Source organism: Exophiala aquamarina, assembly GCF_000709125.1.
Source record: "Exophiala aquamarina CBS 119918 chromosome Unknown aczIA-supercont1.66, whole genome shotgun sequence".
NCBI classification, from domain to species: domain Eukaryota; kingdom Fungi; phylum Ascomycota; class Eurotiomycetes; order Chaetothyriales; family Herpotrichiellaceae; genus Exophiala; species Exophiala aquamarina.
Window position 1 is genome coordinate 1 of NW_013550522.1, and position 13,073 is coordinate 13,073.

The 13,073-nt window shown below is 52.7% G+C and overlaps 1 protein-coding gene across 1 annotated transcript; it reads right to left on the minus strand.

Annotated features, from left to right (window-relative positions):
- Positions 1–244: 244 nt before the first annotated feature.
- A1O9_13108 (uncharacterized protein) lies at positions 245–781 on the minus strand (the record flags this gene model as incomplete). Its single annotated transcript, XM_013397976.1, has 1 exon — positions 245–781. A coding segment is annotated over one exon (537 nt), but the record flags the coding sequence as incomplete, so codon positions are not given.
- Between the last annotated feature and the right edge of the window lie 12,292 nt (positions 782–13,073).

The following is a 13,073-nucleotide window of genomic DNA, read 5'->3' on the forward strand; positions in this document are numbered from 1 at the left end:
TTGTCTCCAGCAGCCAACTTTTACCGCATTTGCCGTGTATAACATGACTCCGATGGCATAAAAACTTGTATGCAAGGTCCCCTATCTCAACCTCATCATGGCAGAACAGGCAAATTAAACCGCCATTTTGTTCTTCGTACAGTGGGACAACTCTGTTCACTGCCCTCACCCCGGATATTGTATCTGTATTATACCGGACCAGCCATTCCCCTCGTGCGCCGTGGCTAAGCAGGGTTTGACAGACGTCTTCATCATTATTTTGAAGCGCATATTGTAGTGCGGTATACCCGGATGCGTCTTTCATATTAGGGTCGGCCCCGGCACTGAGCAGGACGTTAGCAATGGAGAGTTTTTTTTGCTTCACTGCTCGATGAAGCGGTCGATCGCCTTGTCCGCTGCTGGCAATATTAAGCGTTCCTCTATCCGTTGCAAGGGTACGAACTAGGCCTAGATGGCCTTTTTCGATCGCCTGAAGAATAGGCGTGTCTCCGCATGGATCAAGATGATTTGTTGCTGCATTGTGTTCCATCATTTCACGCACAATATCAGGGACGCCCAGGTGCACCGCCCAGTGGAGTGGCGACAATCCAGCACTGTCGGGTAGATCCACATCTTGCCCGTTGCGTATGAGCCAGGAAATTGCGGCGAGATCCGGAAGCCTGCCTTCCGGGGACCAAAGCTTTATCCGCAGCATCGAGTACACGATGGTCTTGCCGGTGTTGTCCACGATCGGCAAAGGTCGCTTCACATCTGACCCGGAGTTTAGGAGCACGGTAGCCATTGACAAGTCAGCTTTAGGCGGGATACAGATGACTCTCTGTAAATGTGTCAAGGGAGAGTGTGTAATTTGGTCCGGGCGATAGTGCGGAGAGTCGGTGAGAATTTTTAGTATTTCGGGATTATGAGGTTGCCAATAAATGGCATGGCTGACAAGCTCATCGCTACAGGAACGGTCCTCTTCCTGGGAAACTGCCAGCCGAACTTTGTCACAATCCCCTTCTTGGATGGCATCATACAAGGGAGAGTCAAGAATGGAGTCAGAATTCATGACTGCCGGAGGGCCTCAGGAACTAGCAGATAGAAGTAGCCTATCGACGGGAAAACTTTGTACAGATGGCAGCTGGGTCGTCGTTAGTGCTTAGACTTTTGAGATTGTTAGGAGAAGATATGGAGGAATCTCGCCGCAGGCGTCGGGGGTCAAGAAGATAAAGAAGTTGGAGGCTTGGCAAAGGCGACTAAATCCTGCCGTGACAATGGCGAAGTCTTGGAAATTTCCCTCTATTGTACAGATCTTAGCCTGTCAGCTCGTCAAAAGCGTCCTACTGGAATAACTTATGCCAGAAGTGAACTCCATGGCATCCTCAAGAACACAGTTCAGAGGTGTGCGGGATGACCCGCTGAGGTGAGGGAGGCAATTCAGGCAGTCTGAGAGAGTCTACGGAATGATGACTTTTGCCGTTCTCGTTCAAGGCACTACTATTCTACTTTCTAGGTAGCCCTACCCTTTAAAACGCGTACTTGATCGGCAGAATGTGCACTGAGTCGGTTGGATGTTCTGGCTTTTCTCCTCTTCCCGCGGGGTGGGTGCATGTGAACGTCGAGGTAGAGGCAGCGGCATTCCAGCGAGGGTCGTGATCGGAGGAACTGTCCGCCGTCCATCATGAGGAACCATAGGCTCGTATTAAGATTGAATCGACCATGATAGGCGGGCCCTATTGCAGTTGGTCGTCTCGTCGCGGTCGGCCCTGCGTGACAGCCAAACCATAGATCCAAGCACAGCAGAGACAGGTGGCACGAAACCTTTGATCCCCTACCCGTATTGCCTTGACTTTCTTCCCGGCTACGCTCTGCGCAAGGCGTTGCCTGCTCATATTTGTGACATCCTATTGGCCCAGACCAGCTCACCGACTCAGGTGCGTTTGTCATGCGTCCGCATTAAATCCAAGGGCATCCGTACCTAAATTCGCCCCTTCAGATGCCACGTCACTAGAATCGGCGTACGCATCCACGTCTATCTGTAGGTGAGCGCCTGCAAGCTTCGGGAGGAGGGAAAAACTCATAGGTAATGACAGCGCACACGGCCAGGCGCAGGAGGCAATAACGCGTATCATCACAGACACCACCGCTAAGGAGTTCCTCGTCGCTGCAGATTTCCACGTAGTGCATGCAATCTAGCAGCGTTCGACTCGAGAGAAAACTAATAGCGAGCTCCCTCGGTGGGCAGCCGATGTTTCATTCGCCCGGCCACCCTGCAGAGGCCCGCCTGGGACTCGCCCAGCGGTGTACCGGGAAATCAGCCCCAACAAGGGTAGGATATTTATCTATGTAAACAGCGCTCTAGCATTTCCAAAGATCTCATTCATCACCCTCAGCAGCTTGTGCGAGCCTCTAAGTGTAGATCCAATATCATCTAACCAGACATTTTAGGATCGCTCTCTTTCATTAGCACCAAAGTCTCGGGTTCTTCTAACGAGAAGTTCGGCATCACCAGAAATGTTTACCTCCCTCTATCTGTTCTGTGCAGAGCTCAACCTGTCAGCGGTGACTCCACCTGGGGAAGGATGGGGCCATGATCGCATCGTTTACGAAAATGTCACGTTCACTGGAAGCGATGCAGATAAGACCTATACCGTCTGTATCGACCCACAGGATACAGACGAGTACGGAGTCCTTGCGGGAAAGTCTCTGCAGCCTTTCTGTAACTTTCAGCAATTCAACACAGAGAAGACGTTCAAGGTAGATTTCCGCGGCGCACGTCCAGTCCCAGCGGAGACACCTTGGGACTGGTCTTGGGGCCGAAAACAACTCCGGGCCCTTCAAGAACTTTCGGCTTCTGCTCAAACTGATGTCAGCAACCGACGAGACCTCTTCCATGTTGTCGAAAGGCGTCTCGACTCGGAATCAATCACCCCACCACCGCTTCAGGATACTGAGTACTACAGAGTTCGTTTTACCAACCTTTCTGGAGAGTCCAGGGTGTATTATGGGCAAACCTGTGCTGGCAAATGTCCAAACTCGCCGAAAATTCGATACCTCGCTGACGCTTTATCATTCGAGAAATTCGCTGAGAATAGTTTGAAGAGTATCGAGGTCTGGCCGTGTCCGGACGACGAACTTCCGAAGGACACTAAGGTGCTTTGGGGGTGCTTTGAAAAAATTGCGTTCGGACTGAGAGCAACTGAAGAGCAACTCGACCTCAATGCGCAATCTCAAGTGAGCAACTGGAACGGATTACCCATTCTCAAAATCTAAAGTTCCCTTGCTTACTTTTTATCCTCGCCACTTTCGTTAGTTTCTATGACTAACGGTGGCTCTGTCATGTTTGACTTGTCGGCTGCGCTCATCTGGAGAGGGATCCATGGTTGAAGGAACTTTTCCGATGTGGGCAATGATTTGGTGATACTGTAGTAATTAGGCTGAAAGATAATGAAGGGGGCCAAGTCAAAATCGACGTTGGTGTGTCAAGTTGTCACGGAGAGAGGTCACGGGATGCCAAGTACCCCACGCATGCCAGGAGCCTGCTCTTCAGGCTCGAGTAGTCGATGATTTAGGGACGATAGTAATGAATCGGATATCCCAGTGTTTTCGTTAAGCTACAGTACTACTACATACTGTAAGCGCAGGGAACCTTTTGATTTTAATTTCGCCTCATAATTTCGGCTTTCGTTGGAGAGGGTAATTTGGAAGTCAATCAGATCGCACGGACGGAGTGGACTGGAAATGGCTGGTATCAACCTATGGCTACCATTCCCTGCCAAGGCAAATGCCTTCCAAGCAGGGCAATACTATTGGCCCAAATCCTGACACGCCGATTTGTTGTCCGTACCTGTCAGGCTGTCATCGGCGTGAAACACTTTTACCTTCCACTTATCACCTTTCCAGCCCGTCTTGTTTAAGGTTCCCGTCTCCTCGCTTTCTCTTTTGCCGCCCTCAAAGTTCGCCATCGCGATGGTTGTTCATGGTCGGGGGTGCAGCCACGAAGCTGGTCAGCATGGGTCTACTGGTGCCCTGTCGATATTACACCTTGATCCATATCTAGATTCGTCGCCCCAATGTCAATGTTCGAGCAGCCCGGTGCACACTGTCCGCTGACTTGCTACAGTATCCAATCTCATATCGATTCACCCCGGACCCAGGGCCCGTGGATTGCGTCACAAGGGGATCAACATCGACCCTTCATCTCCCACCGGAGCCAACTACCTCAACGACTTCAACTGATGGATTAAGCTGATCCTTTTTGTGTCGAGGTCCATCCTCATCCCGACTCCCCTCTCAAGATGCCGTCGCGCTTGAATGCGTCTGCGCCGGTACTGTCGTTGGACGCAGGCAAAATACACCAAATCAACCCATCCAGCGAGCATGAGCTGGCGGGTATGGTCTTGCGAGCCATTATGTCTAGCTCCCACCGACTCTTCCCCGGCCGGGTCGAGTCGCATGCCGTCATGATCCAATTCATACTCTTCAGTCTGCGTGAAAGAGCAGCATCCCCTGTGAATTCCAGCTCGAGATGGTGGTCATTTGGCCACGATGACCGCGCCCGGCTCCTCGTCGAGATCACGACATTTGACACCACAGACACTAGAGAAGCTCGTGGTCAAGATACAAGAGAAGGCCAAGCCGGGCCCGCTACCTCCCTCGAAGCCAGTCTCACCACTTCACCTTGCTCTTCTCATAACACATCAACCTCCCAATCAAAACCCGAACCCAGAGTCACTTCAGACTCTGTATATTTCTGCTACAACCAACGGAACTTCCGATACCGCTCGGTAAAGCGAGGACCGAGATTCGCATACTTTAGTGTCCTCAGATGGCCTGATACCAAGCGGATCTATTGTGCACGGCTTCTCTCCGGTAGCGTCATCTTTCCGAAGACCAAGTGGCTTTGGCATGCAAATTACGCGTGTCGGACTTGCTTGAGAGACGTGGCTGCTCAACGAAGAATTCAAGAAGACGCAGAGGAGAATGAGGGAGCGATTGAAAGCAGCGACGAAGAAGATGACTCGCGTGAGGTGGTTGAGCCAGCCTTTAATGAAGAGGATGAGGATGGTCCTGACTGGGAGGATTCCAATTCTGATGACGGCAAACGCGTTCACGAAAATCATGTACTCTAGCGTGTGGAAAGCCGACCGGACCTGGTGTCTCGAGGATCAATGTTGACACTAGTCCTGGACGAAGGGCAAGGACGATGGAACCATGCCTTTCCGCAACCTGTTCTCCGCCAATCGTGGCCTTCATCTCCACGCGGAAGTTCGTTGGCCGCATCACCCGAGGATGACGGTGATGGGACGGTGATGCCAACCCGACGACGGGCACCTGTTGTCATTCCTCCACCAACCCTTCGGCCACATCAGTAGCATATTCGCAACGGGCCAGCCGTCGGAACATGTAGTCTTCTGAATTGACCGAGTCCTTACGCAAGAACCTACTTTTGGAGCGACAGCAGAAATCTCAAGCGGCCAACGCTTTCCTCAAGCGAAGCCACAAAGCACGGCGAACCCTACCAGCACATACGGCACCGCCGATCGAACCTGCTCAACCACCTCTCCCAGCCACTAGGACGTCGAAGAATGGCTCTGGAATCATTCCCTTCGACAATGCCTGGGTGGACTACGCTAAAGGCGGGTGATCTTTTGAAATTTGATTTTATACGTTGTTTGGTTGCGTTCATTCTCGGCGAAAAATACGCCTACATCGACTGCTCCGTGTAACTGGGCAAAGGGTACAGGGACGGCGTTGGCTCTGCCCCATCGACCCATGGCATCGGGAGGGCTGGATTTCGTGGCCCCAGGCCTCTATTTTCGTCAAGCCTGCTTTTTTGGGAGTCCCATGGCAATAAATAACGCGGGGATTGGGCAACGGGCCAGAACGTTGATCGCTAACGCAAACGTGTGTAATTCATCATCCACCTCTTCGCGGCGTTTTTGTAGTGACCAAACCGCCCTGGATGGCCTCTCGAAAGGGAGTCGCGGACCAAAACGCGGGCGGTCGACCTCACGAGGCAAGGGTATGGACTCCTCGGTCATGAATGCGATCGTTGTGGAAGCATTGGTTTCGATCGAATGACCGCTTCTTCGACCGTGCGAACTCGGAGCATGACTTGGGTCCTCAGCTCACGCGGTTCTGCCTTTGGCGAGACCTCACTCTTGCACCGGTTACGAGGCCGAACCGTCATTGAACTCTATGTTTGTGGGCTTTGGTTTCACGAGCCCGTTTCCTGGACCGCCTTCAAGCCGCTCGCCACGGATTCCAACTTGTTCTAGTCACGGGATGCCTAGGCGATCATCTAGAGACACCTCACTTGAACACCAGGTGGAACCGGATTTCGGAAAACAGGGGCGGATGAAGCCGATACTCGGACCCTCTATGATCTTTCAGCAGAGACTCGATTTCAGGACAGCGACGAGGGGGCCCCAGACCTCGAAGCGGGCCGCTTCGGCGACATCGCGACTTCTGCGCTACAGAGACAATTTTATCGTCGACGACAAGAACATTCGGATGGCAAAGATAAGGACCTATCGATGGAGCCATCTATGGGGCTGTCCGGAAGGCGAGATTCCACAGCGTCGTTCTCCGCGTCCTGGTGCTGGTGTTGGCGGCGCTGGGAAGGGTGGGACAATATCATCGCGGACGCTTGTGGTGGTACAATTGAACCACAGGACGTAAGACTCCCGATGCATGGTTTGGCGTGTTATTCTCGAGCTTTGCGTCGTCACAAAGGGGGTACCCGCAGTCGTCATGGTCATGGACAGTATGCCAAATGGAATCTCGGTGGGGGGAAATCATCACCAAATGAACTTCCTGTATAGGCGACATCTAGCTTTCTCCAATGAAGGATAACGGCTCGCCCCGGGTCAATCATTCTCCCGGTTTGGATATAGCCGTCTACGTTGAGCTATCAAATGATGGGAAGACCAATTCGTTATCTCGCAATCGTCCCCTCGATGGTGTGATCCTCAGTGCCCTAGTTCTCGTGCTCGACCCTTCGTATTATGTGAAAGTCAATAAACGCACCAGCCGTGTCCACATTGGTCGTGGGATCACCTTCATGCCCGTCAACGACACGACCCCTCCCCCTCCCGACAGTGCCTGCCCCGTTACACGGGAGCCGCCGCGAGTGCTATCTTTCACTCCTAGAAAATAAACCGGTCATCGCCTGAACCCTAGACCGCCTGATAAGGTGAAAATTTGTCAGGGTCCATCTAACCTAATGGGGCATGGAAAGGAAGCTAGTATAGAACTAACCAGTGACAATTTGAGGGCTTATTTAAACCCCCTCCCATTCCATTCTTGTGGCTGTCCGTTTCACTTCTCATTTTTCTTTCTCATTTTAATTTCTCGTTCTATCGCTCAATTTTTTAATCTTTTATCGTCTTATCTTTTCAGTAATTCTTCCGCCATCCAACAGTTACTCTCGCCTGATAGACTTTTTACTTTTTATCCCTTTCGACCTTTCGCTCAACCATCTTAGTACACACCAGGTCCATGACCGATAGAATTTCTCGCCTCACGGCTCAGCATGAATCAAACGTTACGCATTAGGGCACGGCCACCCCACTGAGCATACCATTCTCGGCTCGTCGGGGGCTCGGCGGTCGATGCCCCCGATGGGTTGAGGCATCTACCTACGTGGATCGGACATTTTATTGGATGACAGCACAGCCAAGACGTCGCACCCCTCACCAGGCATGTGTTTCCGAGTCGAAGCGCAGCTGTGGGCGTCCGAGGTCGCCCCGTTCGTCGTCACTCGACTGACGCCGACATCGGCGAGTGAGAAAAACAGAACCCTCGGGGCCCTTGACGAGAAATCCACCCACGGGCGAGCGACTCAACATGTATCCTGGGGAGAGGGGAAGAAAGGGGTTGACGGTTTCGGTATGGTGGCCTTGAGCCAAGGACAAGACTAGGCATGCGCCCATGACAACCAGAGAGACCGACGGGGACAGGGTTGCACCGGCGAAGTAGGGTGGTCGGACCACGGATATTTTCGGGAGCATAAAGAAAGAGATTTCATCATATTCAAGCGGCGTTATAGGTGTTGGCATTGACGGCGTTTGTTCTCCGGTAGATTTTGTGGTTAGCGTCAATATTAAAAATTCAAAGGGGGGACCACAGGCGCAGGGTGCTTTCTACCGCATCCAATTTTTCCCGGTGATAATAAAAGGACGATCGTGGCGGGGGATGTCGTGTTGTCTTTCGATCCGCGCCTCCTCCCCTCTGAATTTCAGTCGTAGATGATCCGCACCATCACGGACGGACAAAGCCACCGGCCGCATACCGAATGGACCATCCCCATCAATCCACCAGGGACGGTGCTGTGTGGCGTCCGCGCGGCCCTGATTGCTGGGCTTTCTTCAACAAATGTCAGCCTCCCATCAAAAGCTGCGGAGACAGTTAGAAGATGAATTTGAGCGAGATCTGCCCATCGGCCACCACGTGAGTCAACACCAGGTTTGCAGACCGGCACCGATACGCAATCCCCTGGGCCTTTCGGTGGGGGCTGTCCGTTGTGCTCGGGCCATGGGTTTGGTGTCTAAGCCCCTAATCACGCAAGGCTTGATGCAACCTTCACCAAACATGGTCACTGTGTCTGCCTAGAATGACATGTAGCATGCCACAATAGGCCAGCAGAGTGTTGGGCATCAAAACGCGGGGTAAGGACCGAGAGGCAAAAGGAAGGCAATGGTCCCTTTGTAAGACCTGTCAGATTAGACATCTCCGCAAGAGATTTGGGCGATTCTTCCTCGGAGCCGCACCATACCTAGACCACCTCTCCCGCGTTTGTTAGTTGGAAGAGAAAGGAGGATCGTGCGGTGGAGAACATACAGTAATTCCCATGACACAGGAAAACCGGATACATGACTCTGTTAAATACATTCTCGAGCCATGGGCCGAGGTCCAGGACGTTGTCACTGAATGGGGGCGAGATTGTAACGGTTGGTTGGACATCTGAGATAAGTCCAGATGCCTATGTGGACCGGGCCGCATTCCCTCACCCGTGTGATCTCTTTCGCGGCATGGCTAAGTTAGACTCCTTGTCTTCGACGCCGATCCTGTCAGATCCGGTATCCCGGATTCCCCCAAGGCGTTTCAGCAGGCACTCGGCGTCGAAGTCTTCCGGCTTCGGGCCGATGCAATCACTATGTGTCATCCCTAAACTTACTATCCGTCATAGCTCTAGCCGGACAGGAACTCCTTTGGCGGCCTAGCTATTATCAGAACCTACTTATTCCCTTCGGATGGGTTAGATTGATCTGCGTTAACTACAAGCCTCTCGAAGAGCATCAACGCTAAGTCAGCGCGTTATAGGCTAAATTTACGGTCAGGCGAGAACGCGGATTGTTTGCAGTGAGCTGGGCCACAATCCCTGGGAGCGGGAAAAATATCGACCCCGAGCCTCCGAAGAAGCACTCCCGAACCCAGATGTGGTCGGAGAACTAGGGGCCATAGTTTCGGCCACCACACAATTCTATTGTGTTGGCGAGTGGCTGAAGCGCCGGAATTTCGTATTGACGAAAGTCCAAAGGATCTAGCGACCAAAACTTTGCTGTCTTTACCGAAAACGGGGCATCCATCAACGTAGCGAGGGCTGTTTGATGAACTTAACTTCATCAACTGTTGGGTCAATTTCTGCTGTAGCCGTCTCGTAGTCATCCGTTTATATTTCGCCAAGGTCCGCGAGAACGGGGTCATAACTCATCACCGCTTGGGGACTCGAACGCGTCGGTGCCAATTCTTGTCATTATTGTTCTCAGTAAATAGTTACTCCGGTCCAGCCAGGAATAAATGTGAGGACCTGGACACCCCTAGGTCTGGTCCGAAATCTGCCACGTCTTACATTCTCAATACTGACCAAGGAGCGAGCGGAGAGGTGGATTGTGGGGATCTGGATATGGATGGCACTCATTCGGGGCCCACTCCTTCCTTTCCCTACACAAGGCACAGTGGGACAGTCGCTGATCCACCACGGAGTCAAAGCAGTGCCGGTGAACCCGAGCGCCACACTGGAGTGTGACCTCCGCCTTCCCCTTGGCGACAACCTCACCGCACATGTCGCACACGACCGCCGTCGTATTCTTGGTGAGGTTGATGCCGCGAAATCCTCGAAAGTCCTCGACCTTGAGACCGTTCGGTGGGTCTCGTGCGCCCTGCGTGTACTCGACAAGCAGAATCCCACCTCTACACTTATCGGCCCATTGCTTGTGGTCACCCTCATAGGCGTTCTTCCCTGGGCGGTACACAGCGGCGAGTCCAGCCTCTCCAGCCGATGGCCCCCGTACCACCCAAAAATGGTCGTCGTCCCCAATTTCCTTCGAGAAATCTGTGAATGCTCGCTCACGCCACTCGCCGTCATGGAGTCCGTATACCCTCAGGTGCGCCTGACGACAATAGCAGCAAAAGAGCAAAAGGTCCTCGTTGTCGGTGATGAACAACCGACACACGACGAGCGGGCCGTCCACGTGGGGCCAGATCTGGTCACCGAGTTGCTTACCCGTCAGTCCATCCATGACGACGATGCAGTCATCGTCGATCTCCACAGCGATGTGTCCCTGTGGAGAGATATCTTGAATGTCTTGCAAAGAGCCCTCTAAACCGTACGATACCGTTTCCCAACCGCTCGCCCCTGGAACGAGAGCTTTTCTGCAGATCTCGATGTCAGGGTGGTCGCCTCTGCTCGGAGGCGTCGTGGCGGCGAGGAGAATATCCCCTCCATCCTCAGCGTCGCGGACGATTACCCTAGCGTCCCCAATCTCGAAATCAGATGAAAATGGGGGCCGTTCCACAAGCGTCCGCCCTAGCGCGGGATCCGTGGTCATACGAAACACAATGACTTCAGCCCCTCGGCACACGGTCACCCATTGGTGATCAATGTGGATTCTCCGAACCTTGGCAGGTCGCTCTGGCGGTGGGAGGTCAACAGGTAAGGTGATTCCGTCCGGGTGGTTGTGTGGGATGATGTACAGCCGTCCTTGGGTGGTGCCTAGGACTGACCTGTCCTCGTCGACCGCCACGCTGCAAAATCGGTCCGGTTTGCCAGGGGGGAATTCAATGCGGACCGTGGTGCATTTGCCCTCGGCAATCGACCAGACACACACTCTGTCGTCCGAGATGAAAGTTACATGGTCCCTAAATCGCGTCAGTACCACTCGCGGCTCATGCTCTGTCCTGCACGGCGCCCTGACACGGACCTTGCGACCGCGCTCTTGCGAAAGGTGGATGGGAAACCCTCTAACTGACTGGAGCAGATGCGCAAAAACATCTCCAAGAGCTGGGAGGACAAGTCTAAGGCGGTCGTGCGATCGGATCAACCGGCGCGAGGGGCTAGAAGCGAAACGATCTGCGGCCACAGCGGCGTCATATATGGCATCCGGGGAGTAAATTAGGCTGAGTGGCAAACGTCGTGACATTTCCAAAAAGCTGTCGACCACTGGAGAACCTCACAACTCCAGTCAGCGGTCCTGTTTCAATTCCACGACATCTGGACCAAGATTTGAGCATCCGAATGGCCCCTGTTTCGCGTCCCTCCTCTACATCCATGCGTTGTATGTATGTGGCGGGTACAGTAAGTCAAGGGTGGACTTTTTGTCTGACTCCGTGACCACAGTGGCGCAGTGTCTCCAACCGTTATAGTAACTTGAATTTTGTACCGAGACTCACCCGTCCATGCCTAGATCTAAAGACACCGAAAATAGAAAAGTTACAGTAACATAAAAGTTGAGTCCATGCGACACCCCGCGGGCCAATCAAAGCGTTGATGGGAGCTTCGAAAACCGTGCCCGGGTACTTTTTCTTCGTTTTCCATCCGGCGCTGCGATTTATAGATCCTCGGGCCAGTTTCCATGTTCCCCAGCACTGCGGACAGTAACTTACGGTTGATTAGCACATTGCGTGGTGGCATTACAGTCGCCTCAATTCAGTGTCATTGGTGGCTTTCTGAAAAAAAATGGCGAGTACTTGTACCGTACATACAGTACCTTGTAACGACGCCTTAGAGTAGCCTCCGAACTGGTCAGCCGCATGTCCCGGTGCCAATGTCAACCTCCTTGGAAGGCCACGCAACTTTCACACCATGGATCAATGTCCACCAAACAAATTCTTGTCCTCCTCCGAAAGTCTAGGATGTCTTCGAACAAGAGACCCTTGGATCCGACGATTCGGAACTACTGTATTGCGGACCGTCTCGGTCATGCCGAAGCTGTTGAAGAAACGCGCTTCGAAATTACAAAAGTCAATTTTGACAATAGGGGCTAATCAGCATACAGGACGGCTGGAGGACCGTCTACAGCCGTTTGCAATTGAGGCTTCGGGCTCTGTAGTTATAGTTGTAGTTGTAGTTTATTCCATTGGCTGTGCAGAACTAATGTCTATGTAGCCCCACTACTAGCTAGATCCTCTACATTTCCGTCTGCCGTTTAGGGTTCATGCACTCATTCGACAGCCCACACCAAACATAGTACCTACCTTTACTTACCGGATCCTCCACCAAGCGTATATCAGGACTCGCATCTACTTCTATCACAGTCCGGTGTCCCATGTTCAGTTCCTTCCTTTTCCCCTGCGTAACTAATGATGGTCTTGGTCCCCTCGCTTTTCCATGAGATTGTGGCCCGCATTTAATTCTGTACCATTGCTCTGTTACAATGCTAAGCCGGACATCTTTGCACAGTATCGAAACTAAACGTCGTGGGTCGGTGATGTTGATAAGTGTTTTGATGGTCGCTGGAGATGCAGCTCTCTAGGAGCTTGGCTACCGTGTAGAGCAGCTGAGGAAGAATCATGTTGGGTTGCTGGTTGACCGTCTGCTTCGGTCCGAGTCTGTGAAGCAAGCTGGTGTGGCGGAAGCGGCGCTCGAGGTCGTGGATCGAGAGAACGGGCGATGACGAGGGTGGTGAGCGACGTCGTGTAGACGCACATGTTGGCGTGATCGGATCGGTTCTGGTGCGAAAGGTGGTATGTGAGGGTACGCGCTGGGAGGAGGTTGTGGTAGTCAGCGGTCTTAATTGCTGGGATTCAGGAGGGCGGTTCTTCGTTGTCGGCGTTGGTGATGTCGCGGCGTAAGGTTCACGAGGCTTTGA